Consider the following 21,120-nt stretch of genomic DNA (forward strand, 5'->3'; position numbering starts at 1 on the left):
GGGCTCCATGATCCTTGACCCTTCCAACTCAGAATATTCCGTGAATCTGTGAACTTAAGTGCAGTCAGCAAAATCTACCCCTGCATGGTGACTCCATCAGACACAGACTTCACTCTAAAGCTTTCCTAGGGAAAGGCTTTCTTTTCTCCTATGTTACCATTCCGAGAAGAGTGTTTTTGCCCAGAAGCGGTGGGAGCTGGCACGGGGCTGTGCTGCCCCGTTCCCCGGATGCCCGGCAGTGCGGGGTGCTCGGGAGCCGCTCCCGCAGCTCCTCCGCTGGCTTTGGGCCGGGCGGCGGGGACGGACACGAGGTGGCGGTGCCGGCGCGCCCGCGGCTCTCCCCGTTAGAGACCCACGAGTAAAAGCGGGTCCTCCGCACCGCCGGAGCCGCCCCCGGTCCCTCCTCCTCCCTCCCGCGCCCCGCGGGTCCCCTCCCTGCCGGCTCCGGGGAGATGAGGAGCGGCGGCGGCGGGAGCGCGTCCCGGTGCTGCCCGGCAGCCGCGGCCGGGAGTCCCCGGGCAGCGCTGCCCGCCCGCATCGCCGGCGGGGACGCCGCGGAGCCGGGACAGGCACGTTGCGGGCGGGCAGGGGACGGGCGCTGCCGGCCGAGGGACGGAGCGGGAGGGACTGCGGCGCAGCTCGGGCGCTGAGCGGCGGCCGGCCCGGCCCGGCCCGGCCCGGCCCGGCCCGGCGAGGCGCTGCCCGGCGCTGCCCGCGGTGCTGCCGCTGTCCGCGGTGCTGCCGCGCTGCCCGGCGCTGTGCGCGTCCTGCCGCGCCCGCCTGTGCCCGGCGCCGGCGCTGCCCGGCTCTGCCCGGGGCCGCGCGGGGCAGCCCGCCTGTGCCCGGTACCGGCGCTGCCCGGGGCCGCCCGGGGCCGCCCGCCTGTGCCCGGTACCGGCGCTGCCCGGCTCTGCCCGGGGCCGCCCGGGGCCGCCCGCCTGTGCCCGGCGCCGGCGCTGCCCGGCTCTGCCCGGTGCCGCCCGGCGCTGCCCGGTACCGGCGCTGCCCGGCTCTGCCCGGTGCCGCCCGGCGCTGCCCGGTGCCGGCGCGGGACGCGGCGCCCATCCCGGCCCGACTCCTTTAAGATGATGCAATCGGCATCGCGCTCCGCGCCGCCGGCCCCGCGCCGCTGAGCGAGCCCGGAGCGCGCAGCGGGCGGAGCGGAGCGCGGCCCCGGCGCGGCCGCCGCTCCCGCCGGGCCATGGGGGAGCCGCCGCCGCGCTGCCGCCGCGGGAGCCGCCGGAGCCCGGCAGTGCCTAGCGCGGGCTGACGGCTTTCTGCAAGTCATCGGGGCCGGCGGACGCGCCCCGCTGCCCTCCCGCTGCCCCGGCCCGGGGCATCCACTCGGGAATTATTTTATTTATTCTTTTAGTTGTTTGTTTTAATTATTTTCTTCCGCCGTGCTGTATGTACTGCTTTCCTCGTCACTCGCCACGGTTAACTTCCCTGTGACTCGGTTTTACACTCGAGACCTCCGTGGATGCTGCTAAGAGCACTTCTGTTGCCTTTGCTGTCCCTTGCTTGGATCGGATTCACACTACCCGGACCCTGTGTGCCTGTATGTGTGTTCTGAGTGTCTTGACATTTTGGTTTTCTTTACAAGAGCTATGCATGAATTGTTACCAAGGTAAGAGTCCCCGTTCTTGTTCCCTCATGTGCATGTCTAATTTAGATGTTTCTTTAAAGATGAAGTATGCAGTTTCTTTTAAACGGTGGAGTCATATGTAGCCCTTCCATTGATGAATACTTGTGAAATAGAAGCGTAGAACTTGCCAAAAAAAAAGAGACCTATTTAACAGATTTAGCTTGGCTCTACGAGCTGCTCTGCTTTTCTCTGTTGCTGCAGTTGTGATGCTTAGAAGAGTAATTTGAGCCTTGTTTTGTTTTCCCTTTTCACAGACCTGTGAATGACCACAGACTTGGCTTGACCTTGATTTTGATGGCTTTGTTGGAAGAGCTGATGATGTGATTGCATGTCATGAGGTGATTGCTCTCCAGCCTCCAGCCTCCGTGGCTCAGTGTATAAACCACTTCTGCCACACTGTCACTCATGGACTATTCAGATTTTTTTTTTTTTTAACAATCCTTTTGGCTACTTTTGTTTTCTCGCTTCTCGTTTCCCCCTTGTTCCTTCTTAATGTTGGGAGCTTTATTCTAACCTCCGATGTGATTGATTGTCCTGCTTCTCCGTGCTGCTGGTTTCCAGTTTAAACTACAATGGCTCTAAGTGGCAACTGCAGGACTTACCTCCCTGCTCGGGAGCAGGGGACGGGGCTGCACTCCTTCCCCGAGGTGGTGGAGCTCAACGTGGGCGGCCAGGTTTACTTCACTCGCCACTCCACCTTGGTTGGCACCCCTCACTCCCTGCTCTGGAAAATGTTCACCCCAAAGAGAGACACAGCCAACGATCTGGCCAAGGACTCCAAGGGGAGATTCTTCATCGACAGAGATGGTTTCCTTTTCCGCTATATTCTGGACTATCTCAGGGACAAGCAAGTGGTTCTGCCCGACCACTTCCCAGAGAGGGGGAGGCTCAAGAGGGAGGCTGAGTACTTCCAGCTCCCGGACTTGGTCAAGCTCCTGACTCCCGACGACAGCAAGCAAAGCCCCGACGATTATTGCCACAGCGACTACGAAGAGGTGTCCCAGGGCAGTGACACCAGAATATGCCCCCCCTCGTCACTCCTGCCGCCGGACCGCAAGTGGGGATTCATCACCATCGGCTACCGCGGCTCCTGCACCATCGGCAGGGAGAGCCAAGCAGATGCCAAATTCAGGAGGGTCCCGAGGATTTTGGTTTGTGGAAGGATTTCTTTGGTCAAAGAGGTTTTTGGAGAAAGTTTGAATGAAAGCAGAGACCCGGACAGGGCTCCAGAAAGGTACACCTCCAGGTTTTATCTCAAGTTCAAGCACCTGGAGAGGGCTTTTGACATGTTATCCGAGTGTGGATTCCACATGGTGGCCTGTAACTCCTCGGTGACGGCTTCCTTCGTCAACCAGTACACAGACGACAAGGTCTGGTCCAGCTACACGGAATATGTCTTCTACCGTAAGTAGATCCGCGCGGGGGAAGGAGCGCCGGGCTGCGGCCGCCGCGGGAGCGCCCGCCCGGGCCGGGGCTGTGCTCGGAGCCGGGGATCAACCGGGACAATTTCCCCGTTTCCCCGGGAGCTGCGGAGCGAGCGGGGCTGAGCTCGGCGGGCCGGGCCTGGCTAGGTGGCAGCACAGACTGCCGAAAGCGCCGTGCCCGTGCCCGGAGGACGCGGCGCCTCTGGCGCCGTAGATCAGCAGCCGAGCGCCGAGAGCGCTTCCCGGGACGTGCAAACACCGCGAAATTCGTTACCAAATACCTTCAAGTGGGGATTCGCCTTGCAAAGGCAATAGAGGCTCGGTAATCACCAGGCACGGGCAGCCGAGCCATCTGTCAGCAGCCCTGACACGCTTCCACGCGGGGAGGGAGAGCACAATTGCAGCCTCTGGCCGCTGTGCTGGAAGGAGGGCCGCAGCAGAGGGGCAGGGCCCGGGCCGCGTTCCGCAGGCCCCCGTGGAAAGGCAGCGTCCTCCCCGGGAGGGCTGGGCCCCGCTCCCCGCAGGCACAGCCGAGCTGCCCGGAGCTGCCCGGAGCTGCTGCCCAGGGCTCATCCACTGCCGAGTCCCGGGTCATTCACTGCCGAGCCCCGGGTTATTCACTGCAGCACCCCGGGGTCATTCACTGCATCACCCCGGGGTCATTCACTGCAGCACCCCGGGTCATCCACTGCAGCACCCCGGGGTCATTCACTGCAGCACCCCGGGGTCATTCACTGCAGCACCCCGGGGTCATTCACTGCAGCACCCCGGGGTCATTCACTGCATCACCCCGGGTCATTCACTGCATCACCCCGGGTCATTCACTGCAGCACCCCGGGGTCATTCACTGCAGCACCCCGGGGTCATTCACTGCAGCACCCCGGGGTCATTCACTGCAGCCCAGGGCTCACCCACTGCAGCACCCCGGGTCATTCACTGCAGCACCCCGGGTCATTCACTGCAGCACCCCGGGTCATCCACTGCATCACCCCGGGGTCATTCACTGCAGCACCCCGGGGTCATCCACTGCATCACCCCGGGTTATTCACTGCAGCACCCCGGGGTCATCCACTGCAGCACCCCGGGGTCATTCACTGCAGCACCCCGGGTCATTCACTGCAGCACCCCGGGGTCATTCACTGCAGCACCCCGGGTCATTCACTGCAGCACCCCGGGTCATTCACTGCAGCCCAGGGGTCATTCACTGCAGCACCCCGGGTCATTCACTGCAGCACCCCGGGTCATTCACTGCAGCCCAGGGGTCATTCACTGCAGCACCCCGGGTCATTCACTGCAGCACCCCGGGGTCATTCACTGCAGCCCAGCGCTCATTCACGGCCGCGCCCCGGTGTCATTCACGGCCGTGCTGCCACCCGGGACCCGCTGGTTACCAATGGTAACACCGGGTAATCCGCATCCCGCGAGCCTGAACCAGAAATCATTCCATGTCTGCCGTGCCGAAACATCCCAGAGCTCCAGGAGGCTCTCGCTTCCATTTTCGTTTGAGGAGGATGAAGGATGGAGCAATCGCCCTGCCCATCAGTGTAGGCAGCTGCTGCTTTGGCTGGTGGCCTTGGGACAGAGGGACAGAGGGACAGAGGGACAGAGGGACAGAGGGATAGAGGGATAGGGGGATAGAGGGACAGAGGGACAGAGGGACAGAGGGATAGGGAGACAGAGGGACAGAGGGACAGAGGGACACAGGAACAGAGGGATAGAGGGACACAGGAACAGAGGGACAGAGGGACAGGGGGACAGAGGGACAGAGAGATAGAGGGCCAAAGAGATAGAGGGACAGAGGCACAGAGGGACAGAGGGACAAAGGGACAGAAGGACAGAGAGAGAAGGAGAATGCAGAGCTGCCCCCTGGGTGTGGTGCTCACAGTGAGCAGGCTCCTGGATGAGGAGCTGACAGAAGTTTGGGATGGAAGGTGCATCAGGAAGGGAGCAGTTTGGGTGTAATTCCGTGGATTCGGTGCCATCTACTCTTGTGTGGGGCTCAACAGGCAGCCCTAATCTGCTTATGTAATGAAGCTTAAGTTAGCATCCTGAAAAACCATCTGGGTTTTTGACATCTGTAGATGTACTTAAAATTCGTTTTCTAGCTGGATTTCTTAGCAAAATAGTTCTAAGGTCATGGATCCGCTTATATTCCAACAGGCATAGATGATTTGTGTTATTAAGAAGCTTCTGCTTGAAATTACGGTGTCTTGTACAAGTTCTAGGAGGAGACTTAATGTAGGTAAAGGAATGGATTAGAAAAATTGTGTTGGCATTTTTATTTAAAATAAGGAAAATATATAAGTTCTTTATAGCCACAATATCTGCTAATTGAAGAGAGGATGAACATAGACTTACCCTGAATTAACAAACAGACTCCTGATTTTCATATTTCTCAAATGTTTACCTTAAAGGATTGCTCACTGCTCCCACATCACTACAGCCAGGGAGGGACCAAGAGGAGAGGAACTGTAGAAATTCTGGAGAATGGAAGTCCATAGCAGGTGTCACAAAATCGTCTCTCATCAGTTAAATCCAACTGAAGTTCCTGGAAAGATTCCTATCCATTCAGCAGGCTTTGGATTTGGCTCAGATAGGTTTTGTGGGGTTTTGACACCGATACAGTTTCAGAGGTGGGTTTTTCAGAGGGTCCTTCCCAGTAAAAGCCAAAGCCATGGCTGTGGTGCCCATGACCCTTTCTTGTCCCAGTCCCTGTGGTTCAGCTCTGCCCGGTGCTGCTGCCACGGGGCTCTGGCTGCGGATCTTCCCTGCCCACGCTCGGGGCTGGAGCAGCTGCTGCAGCTGGCAGCGGGCTCCAGCACTGACCTGCAGCAAAGCAGCTCCCTCTCCAGATCTCCTGAAATCATTCCATGCCTATTGTCCCAAAGCCACTTCATCTGGAACTTCGAGGAGCAATAAAATGACATCTGGCTTTGCAGTGGAACACGACATCTCCTGTGCAGCTGCTTAGCCATAATTATTTCTTCAGATGCTGCCAGCTGTGTCTGTGCAAGCATTAATCCATCAGGCTGCTGTCAGCAGGTTAATGGGCCTGAGCCTGGGAGGGTCTAACACATCTGGGGAGGCAGAGGCAGAGGCTGAGGGGTCTTTGCAGGCTGCTCAGGAGCTGCTGTGAAAGGCCTGTCGGAGGAAACCTTCCCAGCTGGGGATGGATGATTAGTTCCAAAGAAGGAAGAATGCAGGGAGGAATGGTGTTTCAATACCCCAAACGCAGTGTACACTCCAAATACCACCGGGAAGGTAAATGCCTGTGGCTGGCACGAAGATAAAGAGCATTTTTCATGTGCAAATCCATCTGAGAGGGGCTGAGATGGACAGAGGGGGTGTGAGCTGAGCGGCTCTCACACGGTACGAAGCACTGCCCCATCAACATCGCACGGCCCTGCTGGGAGAGCTGGGTATGACAGAGAGCTCCCGAGGGGAGCCTGGCACTGCCAGCTCCGAGCTCAGGAGAGCCCGGCCGGGCATGGGGACAGCAGGGACACAGCCTGGCACTGCCAGCCCTGAGCCCAGCCGGGCGTGGGGACAGCAGGGACACAGCCAGCCTGGAGCCGTGTCCCTGGTCTCTCTGAGAAGGGCAGAGCTCACAGAGCTGCTGGGAGCTGCTGGAGCCTGTCCTTGCCCCAGCCCCTTGCCAGCTGCACACGGGGAGTGCCCAGCGCCTGCAGGGTGCCGAGGGCATGGCCAGAGGTGCTGCTGCCACAGCTCCAAAACCCAAATCTGGAACCACACTGCTGCTGCAGCCCCGTGCTGCTGCTGTGGCTCCAAAACCCAAATCTGGAACCACGCTGCTGCTGCGGCCCCGTGCTGCTGCCACAGCTCCAAAACCCAAATCTGGAACCACGCTGCTGCTGCTGCAGCCCCGTGCTGCTGCGCTGGCTCCCGGGGATGCTGGGCTCGCCTTGCTCCTGCAGCAGCTGGCCAGCTGTGCCTTGCAGCTGCTGGCACGAGGCTGGTGGGCAGAGGGGTTTGTGAGCCGGGCTCCAGAGCAGCCTGGGATAAACAGATGAAGCCCCTCAGGTGGGCATGTGCAGGAGGAAGAAGGAATGCCAGGCGATGTTCCCCGACCTCGCCCGTCGGGCACCATTCCCTGGGATAATCCTGGTTCTGCTTTACAAGGGGATCCATTTGGGATTGCTGCAGCCAGCTGGGGCCTGTCACTGTGCATGTGTGACTGAGCTAAAGGATCCCATACTGATGTGCCTACCACTGACTCATAAATTCATTGTGTGGCAGGAATTTGACTCACAAAACAGAGCAGCCTTTGCACAGTGACACCCACAGCTGTGCTGTCAAACGGGCAGGATGTGGGAGAGGAACATCACCCAGCTCTCTTTAAACCAGTACTGTCACATGATCCAGGAGCTGCTTCTGTCTGATTTTAAATCACTGAAGATCAAAATGACCCCAAAGTGAGCAAAATGAAGTCTAATCCAATGAATAATGCAAGCTCCTTCCCCGCTGGCAGGAGATGTTTCTGTTTCCAGGTAATTATTGTCATCATCGGTGCCTCTGGCTCCTCTTGCCAAAGCAAACCCTCTCACCAGGATGATCATCTGCAGGTGGTGGGGCTGCAGCCAGCCGGGTCTGTCAGTCTGCTCATGGCTGAAGGACCTTGCTCCGAGCTTTCGTGCTCTCCCAATTTGTCAGGACAGACTGAAAAACCTGCAGAGTTGTTGATTTGAGTTATGCCACAGATGAGAAACGCTGTTATTTATTGGAAACCAGTTGTGTCAAATCTGATTTTCAGATTAGGCCACGAATCTGCTGCTCGGTGAGCAAGCAAAGCAAACCTTGATGAAAGAGTCAGCTGGATTTAGGGCTCAGAGTTTGTTCTAACAACCCACAGAAAGTGGTGCTGAGGGGGCAGCAAGGGAGGCTTTGGCTGCTGGCCTGTCCCTGCCCAGTGCTCAGTGGCCCTTGGGTGTGACCTCAGGCACTGCCGTGGCTCTGTCCACCTGTGTCCCCCTGTCCAAGCACCTCGTGGGCATGGGAACCCCCAGGCCCAGCAGCTGCCCCGCAGCCAGGCAGGCTCCAGCCGTGTCCCCCTGTCCCTCTGTCCCTCTGTCCCCTCTCTGTCCCTCTGTCCCCCTGTCCCCCTGTCCCAGGAAGGGGCTTTGTGGCTGAGGAGATAAATCAGCACAGCCTGCAGGCTGTTGGGTGTTCCCTCAGTTTGTGTGTGTTCCCTCTCTTCCCAAGCTGCCAGGGGGGCAGTGTGCCAGGGGCTCTGGGGACACTCCCGCGGGGCTGGTGGAGCCAGGGCAGGGCTGTGGGCACGGCTGCGGGCACATCCTCGCTGTCCCCAGGCTCGCAGGCAGGGACGGGAGGCACGGCCGCCCTGGCACCTCAGTGCTGCTGCTGCTGCTCTGTGATCCAGGAAAAGACCACAGTGACCAATGGATTAGCCAAGGAGAGCTGGCACTCAGGGAAAATGAAAATCAATGTATCTGAAAGTGCAGCCTTGAGCTGGCTGGGTGCCTGGAGCAGCACCCGAGGCCCCATGGCCCCTCGGGGAGCTGGGCAGGGGCTGCTGTGCTGGGAGAGCTGTGCCAGGCAGGGCCGTGGCACAGGCACAGGCTTCTCTCTCTCAGGGCTTTTCATAGAGCAGCACAGAGGGAAGAAAGAGAAAACCATTTCTGTTTCTGCTCCTTGTTTTCCCATGTGGAATGTGTTTGGAGAATTGTTTCCCTGGGGTGATGCTTGGTTGGATTCTGGTGAGGATTGTTTGAGCTGGTGGCCAATCCAACCCAGCTGGGGCTGGGCTCAGAGAGGGGCACGAACTGTGAGTCAGATATGGGAGTTAGAACAAGTAGGTTTGTAGTTTGAGTATCTCCTTTCAATAGCATATTAATGTATTACAGCATAGTTCTAATAAAGAAATCACTCAGCCTCTGAGCTGGAGTCAGACACCAGCTGAAATCAGACATTTCTTCCCCCCGGGCTCACCTGGTTTGCAGCAGGGCTGTGGGCACGGGCAATGCCCGCCTGCTGCCCGGGTGGCAGTGCTGGCACCCCGACCCTGGGCAGGGTGAGAGTGGCCAGCTGCCCCTTCTGCAGCTCCTCCAGCCTGGCCTTTCCAGAGCTTGCTGAAATGTAGCTCTGGCTCTCAGAAAACAGAATCAGAGCGAGTGAAGGACTGTAAATGAGAAAACACAACCCGACATTCGCCGTTCAATAAATACCAGCAACATATTGTGCACACAGACAAACATTTCCTTGCAGCAGGTTGAGTTTTTTCTGTCCAGCCATCCTGGATTTGTTTAATTTTGTAACCACAATATTTCCTCACTTTCTCCTCTTTTTTTTTTTTTCGACTTTTCAAGTTCAAGGCTAGCGTACAATAAATACAGAGACACGAAGCAAAATCTAAATTACATCTTTGCACACAGAAAGAGCTTTGAGCTTCTTTGAGCTTCCTTGCTCAAAATTGTATTTTTTATGAAGGAAGAAAATAGACTGGAGTGCTTTAGGCTTGGTGGAATCATGCAATTGTCACTGAGGGGAAATGCTGCCTGAGCTGGCCAGAACAAGAATCCTGTGGCAGCGATTCCCCTGCTGCTCTCAGATGTGCTCAAGTAAATTCTGGAATCCACTCCAACATCGCTGCCATTACTGGGCCTCCTGAAGCTGCTCCAGGCGTGAGGAGCAGAGGAGCTGAAGCTCAGATCTGCTCGGGGAGGGAGGCGGCGTGGGGGTGCTTTGGGAAGTGCTGCAACCCGGAATCCCCCCGGGTCCCTCCCTGAGGACTCAGGTGTGGCACGGAGCCCAGAGGTGCCCCAGGTCCCCCCCTGAGGACTCAGGTGTGGCACAGAGCCCAGAGGTGCCCCAGGTCCCCCCCTGAGGACTCAGGTGTGTCACAGAGCCCAGAGGTGCCCCAGGTCCCTCCCTGAGGACTCAGGTGTGGCACAGAGCCCAGAGGTGCCCCAGGTGTCCCCCCCGAGGACTCAGGTGTGGCACAGAGCCCAGAGGTGCCCCAGGTGTCCCTCCCTGAGGACTCAGGTGTGTAACAGAGCCCAGAGGTGCCCCAGGTGTCCCCTCCTGAGGACTCAGGTGTGGCACAGAGCCCAGAGGTGCCCCAGGTGTCCCTCCCTGAGGACTCAGGTGTGTAACAGAGCCCAGAGGTGCCCCAGGTGTCCCCCCCTGAGGACTCAGGTGTGGCACGGAGCCCAGAGGTGCCCCAGGTCCCCCCCTGAGGACTCAGGTGTGGCACGGAGCCCCGTGGTGCCCCAGGTCCCCCCCGAGGACTCAGGTGTGGCACAGAGCCCAGAGGTGCCCCAGGTCCCCCCCTGAGGACTCAGGTGTGGCACAGAGCCCAGAGGTGCCCCAGGTGTCCCTGCCTGAGGACTCAGGTGTGGCACAGAGCCCAGAGGTGCCCCAGGTCCCTCCCTGAGGACTCAGGTGTGGCACGGAGCCCCGTGGTGCCCCAGGTGTCCCCCTGAGGACTCAGGTGTGGCACAGAGCCCAGAGGTGCCCCAGGTGTCCCCCCCTGAGGACTCAGGTGTGGCACAGAGCCCCGTGGTGCCCCAGGTGTCCCTGCCTGGCTCAGTGCAGGCCCTGGCTCAGGTCCCAGGCTCAGGGACCTGCTGAGCCCTGCCAGCCCCTCTGGGCTTACAGAGAGGGAATTTTACCAGCGTGGAGTGAACCCCAACCATTCATGGTTCCAGGACTGTGGCTTCTGGACATCCCTTGGAGCGATGGCCCTTGGCTTCATCTCTGCTGCAGGGCTGAGTAAGTGGCACAGGGAATGCCAGCAGGGCGGCTGGGCTGTGCCCCTCAGTTTGCCCACAGCTAACTCAGCTGTCTGACAGGCTTTGAAGGAGAGGAGAAGTCTGGAGCAGTTCCAGTTGTTTTGCATTTCAGTGGCTGGTCCAAGCCGAGCCCATAAATGTAAATTGGTCGATTGGAGGCTGCCCTGGTGACCCCTCTCCATCACTCTCGCTAATGTCCTTCCCATCCAGGAGCTGTTCGTACATCACTCTCTTACAAATTTCCCTGCACTGCCTCTGACTCCCCTAACGAGGTGATTAACGATTTCCAGGAGCTCATTGATTAGCTGTTAGGGCAGCTGAAAAATTCCTCTACCAGGAACAAAGCGAGGAGAACTGCGGCCAGCCTGGTCTGCAATCCCGGCTGGAAATCCTGCCGCTGTGATGCTGCAAAGAGCACCACACCCCCAGAATAACCCCGAGGAGGAGGAGGATGCTGGGCTTTGGGAGGGCTCCTGGAGCAGCCCGAGGGATCCTCTGCAGAGCCAGCACTGCCCTGCTGCCTCCAGCCCTTGGCCAGGGCCTCAAAGTCAGGCTTGGAGAAAAAAATCCTCTGCCCACTTTGGAGGAGACTCATTTCAGGGCTTCAGATTGAATTTCCATCAGTCTGAATCACGGTGTATTTTTACAGTGGAATTAAATCAGGCTGAAATAGAACCCAGTGGAACATGCTGATTTTGACTGAATTTTGCACTTTAAATATTTCCAAAGCCAAAAACTCCAAGCAAAGCTCGAGTAAGGACAGAGCACACCACCGGAGAGCTTGGGAAAGTGTCTGTGCTCCTGCAGAGGGGATGTCACTGGATTTCCCTCAGCTTTCACTGCTGGGGCAAGCCCAGCATGGTCCCACGAAGGATCCCAGCGGCTGAGCCCGAGGCAGGGAGGTGAACATGGCTCACTGCAAATCTGCCCTCCGATGCTCCCATGAAAATGTGATTTTTGACCACCACTTACACTAAATCTACCAGCAGGAGCCATGATGGGGCTTTCTGGACAGCTGGAACAGAATTTTCTCTCGCAGTGCCATTGCCTCAGTGTGCTGTGCTGTGGCAGGGGAAACACTGAGGTGCCTCACTGAGCAGCTCAAACCCCCTTGGTCCAACATGCCAAATCAATGAAAAGGAATTTGAGGAGTAACTGCTTGTTCTAGAAGTCTGCTGGCTTTGCTTTTCTTTGCTTTTCTCTCCTGACCTCAGTCAGTGCAGGGAACTGGGCCTCAAGGGGCTGCCTGGTGCTTTTTCCTTTGCTTTGATGCTGCAGCATAATTGTGGGGAAAATAAATGACCATTGTCCTCCTGTGGAACTGCATAGGGAATATTTTTCTGAATTAATGGTCCAGTGGTGGTCAGTGGTAGGATAATTTCTATACATAAATAATGCCATTTATTGTATTACCAATGCCCTTTCTTGCTGATGGTTTTTAGAGGCAGGAGAGCAGCTCTGGGGAACTCGGGCTGATGGCAGGAGCTGAGCTGAGCCCAGCAGGGCTGGCCCAGCGTTCGTGCTCCCACGGGGGCTGGCTGAGTGGGAAGGCTGCCACTGAATCTCTCCTTGTGGCACAGGGAATGCATTTCATGGGCTCTGCTGAAGTGCAGCTGGGCTGCCCTGGGAGGTCACTGCTGGGAGAACGCTGCTGAAAACTTCCTGGAAGTTGGGTTCCTTCTGCCTCAGGAGTTTGGCCATGACACAGAGTCCCAAAATCCCGGGATCCCTGAGGCTGGAAAAGCCCTCCCAGCCCATCGAGTCCCAGCTGTGCCTGATCCCCACCCTGTCCCCAGCCCAGAGCTCCGAGTGCCATGGCCAGTCCTGTCTTGGACCCTGCAGGGATGGGGATCCAAACCTCCCTGGGCAGTTCCAGTGCCTGACCCCCTTTCCATGGGGAAATTCCTGCTGATGTCCACCCTGAGGCTGCCCTGGCCCAGCCTGAGGCCGTTCCCTCTCCTCCTGTCCCTGTTCCTGGAGCAGAGCCCGACCCCCCGGCTGTCCCCTCCTGGCAGGAGCTGTGAGAGCCACAAGGTCCCCCTGAGCCTCCTTTGCTCCAGGCTGAGCCCCTTCCCAGCTCCCTCAGGAACTCTCCAGCCCCTTCCCAGCTCCCTCAGGAACTCTCCATTCCCTTCCCAGCTCCTCAGGAACTCTCCATTCCCTTCCCAGCTCCTCAGGAACTCTCCATTCCCTTCCCAGCTCCCTCAGGAACTCTCCAGCCCCTTCCCAGCTCCTCAGGAACTCTCCATTCCCTTCCCAGCTCCTCAGGAACTCTCCATTCCCTTCCCAGCTCCTCAGGAACTCTCCAGCCCTTTCCCATCTCCTCAGGAACTCTCCATTCCCTTCCCAGCTCCTCAGGAACTCTCCAGCCCCTTCCCAGCTCCTCAGGAACTCTCCATTCCCTTCCCAGCTCCTCAGGAACTCTCCAGCCCCTTCCCAGCTCCTCAGGAACTCTCCAGCCCCTTCCCATCTCCCTCAGGAACTCTCCATTCCCTTCCCAGCTCCTCAGGAACTCTCCATTCCCTTCCCAGCTCCGTTCCCTGCCCTGGCCAGGCTCCAGCCCCTCTGGAGCTGCCCCAGCCCTGGCGGTGCCCCAGCACAGGGATGGGCACTGCCCTGCCCTGCCCTGCCCTGCCCCCAGGGCTGGCTCTGACCCTGCTGCCAGCACTGCACACGGTGCCTTTGTCCCGGTCCTCCAGGGAGAGAGGTTTTGTCCCCGGGCCTGAGGAATTCCTTGGCACCGTTTCACCCAGCCCACGTGCAGCCCATGGGTGGCTTCGCCCTCCCTGGCACAGCCACAGCGACCAGGGTGCAAAACCTCTCTCCCTGGGAGAGGAGCACTTCCCAGGTATTCTTGATTTCGTTAATTTGTGAGCATTCAGGAGAACAAGCCCTCTGCTCTCTCAGTCAATGCACCTGCATTACGTGAGGATTAAAGCATTCCCTCCCCTCGGAGCAGAGTCTGCAGGCAGAAACCTTCCATGCCCTCCCTTGCGTAGCCAAAGAATATTTAAATAAGGATGCTGATAAAAATGCTTTCACTGGTGAAGACTTGATTAAAGAATCTGCTGGTGAGAGTCCTGTAGGTGAAAGCAGAAGTCAAGAGGTGCTTTTCACGCAGAGGGATTGAAAAGTTCGTTTAAGTCTGGTGTGTGGGAAGAATTTTCACAACTCAGTGACATCCCCAGGGCTGGGGAGAGCCCAGGCCCCAGGTCTGGGAGGTCACTGATGGGGAGGATCCCCCTGCTCTTATTTCCATTTCTAAATCTTCAAAACACTTGACTTGTCCCTAGGGAGAATCGGTGCTCGCTTTGCACGAGTTTTGTGGGTTTAAGGAGCCCAGATAATCTCTGGTGTGCTGGAAAGGGAGCACTGGAGCTGATCCACTGAAGTTGTCAAAGCTGCCTCCCTCCCCAGCAGCAGCCCACGCGTGCCCGCGGGCTCAGGGAGGCAGGTGGCACGCTGGCAGCAGGCCCTGCCGTGTGGGAGGTGGCACATCTGCCCCCTCCCCTGGCATCCTCAGCCCCTGGCGCTGCAATAACCGGCGTGCAGGGCTGCTGAGCTGCTCTGTCCTGCCATGGGAGGCTCCCACCCTGTGGGTGCTGCTGCAGGGACACAGGGACAGTTCCCACCCCCGTGGGTGCTGCTGCAGGGACACAGGGACAGTTCCCACCCTGTGGGTGCTGCTGCAGGCTGTGCCAGGTCCTGGCAGGGACACAGGGACAGTTCCCACCCCTGTGGGTGCTGCTGCAGGCTGTGCCAGGTCCTGACAGGGACAGTTCCCACCCCTGTGGGTGCTGCTGCAGGCCGTGCCAGGTCCTGGCAGGGACACAGGGACAGTTCCCACCCCTGTGGGTGCTGCTGCAGGCTGTGCCAGGTCCTGGCAGGGACACAGGGACAGTTCCCACTCCCATGGGTGCTGCTGCAGGCCGTGCCAGGTCCTGGCAGGGACACAGGGACAGTTCCCACCCCTGTGGGTGCTGCTGCAGGCTGTGCCAGGTCCTGACAGGGACAGTTCCCACCCCTGTGGGTGCTGCTGCAGGCCGTGCCAGGTCCTGGCAGGGACACAGGGACAGTTCCCACCCCCGTGGGTGCTGCTGCCGGCCGTGCCAGGTCCTGGCAGGTTCCCTGCCCACACTGGGTGCATCCCAGAGCAGCAGCGGGCTCGGAGCAGGGCTGGCACAGCTGAGCCTCGCTTTCCCTGCTTTTGCCCAGACACCACCGGGACTCCAGCCTGGAGCGGGGGAGCCTCAGGGACACCCAGCTGTGCCCTCCCGGAGCTGCCCAGGGCAGGGGTGGCACTGGGGGGTTGAGGCCCTTCCAGCCCAGCCCTGGCTCTGTGCTCTGTGGCGCTCAGGTAAAAGCAGGCACAGATTTCCTTTGGAAGACAATCAGCCCACAGCGGCGAGGGAAGAGCAGCCCTCCCCCAGAGCCCTGGGAAGCAGCTCTGCTGATGGAAATGCAGCGGAAATTCAGCGTTCTCCCGAGGAAAGCTAAAAGCTACATGGCAGACAGTAAATAAGTAATTGCAGGGAAACATTGCACATAGATTTCTGGGGGAACAGAACTTAATTAAATTTTGTGAACATGCCTACAGAGTTCCATTGATCAGGAAAAAATGGATATGGGCTACGTCTGTAAGATTTACTTGCTTGGTTGTGTTCTGCCTTTCTTCCCTCCCTCAGCTTCATTCACTTTATATCCTGCAGTGGTGAGGGAGCACATTTCTGGTTTTCCTCTGTGAAGAAATTGATTCTGAGCAGCACAGGACATGATGTATGGTTTGTAACTCTACAATATTGCTAAGCAAAAAAAACCAAAAGAAATCACTGAAGAAGGCCATGCAGATATTATATTAATTTCCATTTTAAAATGGATTTCTTCCCACTAGGACCAATAAAAAATATGCAAAGACTTTCAACAGCCTCTCTAGTAATGATTAATTAAAAGATGGGATAAATCTTACTTGGCTAATTTAGCAAAGCAGGTTTTTTAGACACTTCACAGGATATTTTTTGCCATGGAATCCAAACGTATACCCGATTTCACAACAGCAGCCGCTCTGGCTGTGGCTGGGATCTCCAAATGTGTTTGTGATCACAGCCAGAGGCAGGGAGGGGAGTGTGGCTGGAGCCTGGCAGAGGAGCCGAGGGCCGGGCACAGCACAGGGCACAGGGGGTGCCAGGGGACTGCACCTGCAGTGGGAGGTGATGGGGAGCCAGGGCAGGGGCTGAGCCCTGCTGGAAGGGCTGATCCCCTCTGGAAGGGCTGATCCCCTCTGGAAGGGCTGATCCCCCTTGGAAGGGCTGATCCCCCTTGGAAGGGCTGATCCCCTCTGGAAGGGCTGATCCCCTTGGAAGGGCTGATCCCCCTTGGAAGGGCTGATCCTGCCCTGGAAGGGCTGATCCCCTTGGAAGGGCTGATCCTGCCCTGGAAGGGCTGATCCCCTTGGAAGGGCTGATCCTGCCCTGGAAGGGCTGATCCCCCCTGGAAGGGCTGATCCCCTTGGAAGGGCTGATCCTGCCCTGGAAGGGCTGATCCTGCCCTGGAAGGGCTGATCCCCCTTGGAAGGGCTGATCCCCCTTGGAAGGGCTGATCCCCCTTGGAAGGGCTGATCCTGCCCTGGAAGGGCTGATCCCCCCTGGAAGGGCTGATCCCCCTTGGAAGGGCTGATCCTGCCCTGGAAGGGCTGATCCCCCCTGGAAGGGCTGATCCCCTCTGGAAGGGCTGATCCCCCTTGGAAGGGCTGATCCCCCCTGGAAGGGCTGATCCCCCCTGGAAGGGCTGATCCCCCTTGGAAGGGCTGATCCCCTCTGGAAGGGCTGATCCCCTTGGAAGGGCTGATCCCCTTGGAAGGGCTGATCCCCCTTGGAAGGGCTGAGCCCTGCTGGAAGGGCTGATCCCCTCTGGAAGGGCTGATCCCCCTTGGAAGGGCTGAGCCCTGCTGGAAGGGCTGATCCCCTTGGAAGGGCTGATCCCCTCTGGAAGGGCTGAGCCCTGCTGGAAGGGCTGATCCCCTTGGAAGGGCTGATCCCCCTTGGAAGGGCTGCACACGCTGCTGACTCTGCAGGATGGCAAATGGGTGCTGCTGTGGAGAATAAAACATATCCCATGAGAACGCAGAGGATTTCTCTCTGTTCATATGTGACTGTCCAGCTGTCCTGCCCAAATTTCCATGGGGGCCGTGGGGGCTCCCCCGGTGCTGCTGGTGGCTGGGGGCTGCTGCCCCACCCGGGGAGGAGGAGGAGGCCTGGTTCGGGTCATTCCCCTCCCAGTACAGCCCAGCAGGAGGAGGCTCTGCTTTGCTCTGGTTTGCTGTGGTTTTCTCTGGTTTGCTGTGGTTTTCTCTGGTTTGCTCTGCGGAGTTGTTTGCTGCTCTGAGCCGGTTCCAGGTCGCTCCCCTCCCAGCACAGCCCACCCCAGCAGGAGGAGGCTCTGGTTTGCTGTGGTTTGCTGTGGTTTGCTGTGGTTTGCTGTGGTTTGCTCTGCTTTGCCCTGCTTTGCCCTGCTCTGCTGTGCTTTGCTGTTCAGTCGCTCCCCTCCCAGCACAGCCCACCCCAGCAGGAGGGCTGGTGGGTGAGGGGGCTGCTGTCCTTGCTGCAGGACTGGAGCTGCCAGATTGGTGAGGCATTCAAATTCCCGTGGAACAGATGGTGTCAGGATTTTAACTTATGCTTATGAGACGCAGATGGTCTGAGGAGTGAACTTGTTCACCAGTTATTTTTATTTTGAACAGGTTAAGAACAAATTACTCTCTGACTATTGTTGTTACTGCTCTGCTTGTCATTTCTTCTTTCCCTGCGTGTGTTTGTGCCTGTGCACACGTACAAGTCACAGAATCTCTTTTCCATGGAACGACAGACTGGCACAGCCCAATTTCTGCCTGACACTCCTCTCCCTGTATTCGATTTACTGCTCCAGGTGCTCAGCGAGCTGTCCCTGTGCCCAGGGCAGCTCGTCCTGCCCCGGGCTCACGAGGGCTGGCCCCAGCTGCCAGCCCTTCCTGACCCCACACCTGAGGCAGGGCTTGCACACCTGGGCACTGGGGTGCCAGGGCAGGCTGTGCCCCGGGTCACACTGGAATAAGCCCAGGCTGCCCCACCTTCACACAGTAAGGATGTGCTTGTCCAACCCTGTGCTGAAACACGAGGCTGTATTTTTGTCATCACTTATAAGCTTGTTCTGTTTTTTATAGAAAGAAAAGACAAGTACTGCTACAAATTATTCATGCCCACCTGAATATTTCACAGCCAGCACACAGCACCAGTTTTCATGCGAAGCCTCAGTGCTTGGCACAAAGCCTGTGTTCATTTTCCAGCCTGGTGCCCCTGTCCGTGCCACACGCCCCGGGAGGGACCAGGAGCTCCGTGGCAGCCACGTGCCCTGTGCCAGCCTGGGCTGCGCTGGGGCTGCAGCCCCGGAGGGTCCCTGGCAGCTCCTGGGAGGGTGAGGATGCCGTGGCACACGGGGCTGCTCCTCGGGAGCTTTGCTGTGTGCAGCTGCTGCTGGTGTTTCATTCAGAGCCCAATCCGGGGAGCAGGAGAGTCCCAGAGCTCCCCACAGCTGGGAGGAGCTGGGGGTGTTTGAGATCTGGGGCTGGGAAAACAACATTTCCCAGGGGTTAAAGCACTGAGAAGCGCCTGCCCAGCTTGCTCCTGACAGGGAACCTACTGCTCAGGTCTGACTGTGACCCAGTGCTGGGCCAGCAGAAAGAAATCCTGCCCTGCTGCCTGTCCTGGGCGCGTTCCCGAGTCCCTCCCGGAGCACGGCTGCAGGGAAGGCTCCCAAAACCCGCAGACAGACGGACAGGGCAGAGGCAGAGTGCAGGTGGGGGCTGAGCAGCAGCACTCCTCCCTCCCTCGTGCCTGCTGCCATTACTCATCCTCCCTCCTGCTTGCAAATGTGCAACCACAGCTCCTGCAAAGCCCACGGAGCTCTGCTGGCCCCGCTCCCACCCGCCCAGGGCAGCAGCTCTGGGGGTGCAGCACGGGGGGCAGAGGCACCGGGACCCCGGCGCAGCCCTGCCCTGCCTTTTGTGCTGCTGGGCACCGAGGGGCTTTGGGGTGCTGGGAGAGAGCTGCAGGGGGGTTCAGGGCTCTGTCCTGCCCTGCCTTTTGTGCTGCTGGGCACCGAGGGGAGTTGGGGTGCTGGGAGAGAGCTGCAGGGAGTCTCGGGGTGCCCTGCCAGCTGTGCCCAGCTGTGCCCTGCCCAGCCATGCCCTGCCAGCCGTGCCCTGCCCTTCTCACCCCGCTCAGCTCTCCCCACACACCCCTGCATGCCCATCCCCAGGGGCTGGAGCCCAGGGGATGGGGCAGTCAGTGCCCTGCATTGCCAGGAGAGCAGAGCTGCATCCCGGGTGTCTCTGGGCTCTTGGTGCCATGGCCAGCACTCCCTGTGCCTGACCCTGCCAGCTTCCTCCACTGCAAGGAAAAATCCTCAGAGTGTTTTGGTGAGTCAAGTAATGGAATAATAAGTGGAATGTCAGAGATGCTGGGAAGTGTTTGCTCAGCTGGAGTGGCAGCCTGGGTCCCACACGATTTTTTGTTTGCAGCTGCAGCTTTTACAGACCATGGCTGTAGGACAGATTAAATATTGTTTGAAAAAGTGATCAGAGATTTTGTTTGCAACTGTGCTGTAGCTCTTCTCCAAATATTGGAAGGGTTTTAAATGGGTTTGTATTGATAATGGCACTGTAATGCCTTTCCTTGCTCGTACAGATCATCAGTGCTTTAATGTGCCTATTCCCAAGGGATACAGTGACTGAAAAGAAAAGATTAAGATAAACCTTAAAGAATGTTCTGTGGGGGGAAATTTATTTCCTTTGAGCAGGCTTTGTGTAAGGCCTTGGCTTGTGTTGGTGAGTGCTGCTGCGGGCAGTGGGCACAGCCAGCGCCTGGTGCCCCCTGTGTGCCACGCTGAGCCCGCTGTGGACACAAGGTGCAGGTCAGGGACATGCCAGGAGCCTTTCCTGAGAGGGGGTGCCCCCCGTGCCCTGTCCCTGGGGCTGGGCTGCTGGGGGTGCCCCACGTTCCTGTGTCCGTGTGTTCCAGCAGGGCCCTGGGGCTGCAGCTCCCACCCAAAGCTTCCCTCTTAGCTGGGAATGCAGAGGGGCAGCCTGGGCTGGGCTCTGTGCCCTGGGCTCTGTGCCCTGGGCTGTGTGTGCCATTCCCTGCCCTGGGCTGTGTGTGCTGCAGTGCCTGGGCTGTGTGCCCTGGGCTGTGTGTGCCCTTTCCTGGGCTGGCCTGGGTGTGCTGTGCCCTGCCCTGCACTGGGCTATGTGTGCTGCAGTGCCCTGCCCTGTGCCCTGCCCTGCCCTGCCCTGTGCCCTGCCCTGGCTGTGCCACTGCGCTCTCGGTGCCTGGGCTGGCACAGCCAGCTCTGTCCTGCTCTGTGCCAGCCAGCACAGGGCCACAGCCACTCCAGACCCATCCTCCTGATAAATCTGGAGCGACAGGGCTTGCCAGAAGCTGTTTGGGATTACAGGAGTCACATCTTCACCGCGCTGCTCTGAGCACGTCCCCCTGGATCCGAACCTCACCCCAGCAGGCTCCCTGCAGCGCTGGGACGTGTCCCGTGTGTCCCCCAGGGCTGGCTCCATGTGAGGAGCCTGGGCAGCAGCCCGGGGCTGCGGTGCCCCAGCCAGGAGGTGCTGGGGAAAGGGAATGGAGCTGTCTGGGGAAAGGGCTGGAGCTGTCTGGGGAAAGGGCTGGAGCTGTCTGGGGCAAAGGGCTGGAGCTGTCTGGGGGAAGGGGATGGAGCTGTCTGGGGAAAGGGAATGGAGCTGTCTGGGGAAAGGGCTGGAGCTGTCTGGGGAAAGGGGATGGAGCTGTCTCGGGAAAGGGCTGGAGCTGTCTGGGGAAGGGGCTGGAGCTGTCTGGGGAAAGGGGATGGAGCTGTCTGGGGAAGGGGCTGGAGCTGTCTGTGCCAGCAGGGCAGGGCTGCTGAGCCTGCATCCACCTGGGGGTATTGGAAATGCAGGTGAGCCCAGTGGAGGAAATGCTGAGGTCTGACTCCAGCTCAGAAGGCTGAATGTTTTCTTTATTATAACCATACTATAATACATTAATATGCTATTTAAAGGAGGTACTAAAACTATATAGTTACTTTTTCTACCATGTTTAATTCACAACTCGTGCCCCTCTCTGAGCCCAGCCCCAGGTGGGTTGGATTGGCCACCAGCTCAAACAATCCTCACCAGAATCCAACCAAGCATCACCCCAGGTAAACAATTCTCCAACACATTCCACATGGGAAAACAAGGAGCAGAAATAGAAATTGTTTT

General features: G+C 58.5%; 1 protein-coding gene across 3 annotated transcripts in view; it reads left to right on the forward strand.

Moving 5' to 3' along the window:
- Window positions 1-411: 411 nt before the first annotated feature.
- The window catches only part of KCTD16 (potassium channel tetramerization domain containing 16), a 44,082-nt gene continuing 23,373 nt past the window's right edge, over window positions 412-21,120 (forward strand). The window contains exons 1-2 of one of the 3 annotated variants that reach the window (XM_077786637.2): window positions 412-569; window positions 1,900-3,049. In XM_077786637.2, the coding sequence (XP_077642763.1) occupies window positions 2,218-3,049 (832 nt within the window). In that variant the 5' untranslated portion in view covers window positions 412-569; window positions 1,900-2,217. Of the gene's footprint in view, window positions 570-1,148; window positions 1,628-1,899; window positions 3,050-21,120 lie in introns of those variants that run through there. The other 2 variants (XM_021541288.4, XM_021541289.4) reach the window with 2 other exon arrangements.

Source organism: Lonchura striata, chromosome 13 (genome assembly GCF_050655825.1).
Source record: "Lonchura striata isolate lonStrDom1 chromosome 13, ASM5065582v1, whole genome shotgun sequence".
In the NCBI taxonomy this organism is placed as follows: domain Eukaryota; kingdom Metazoa; phylum Chordata; class Aves; order Passeriformes; family Estrildidae; genus Lonchura; species Lonchura striata.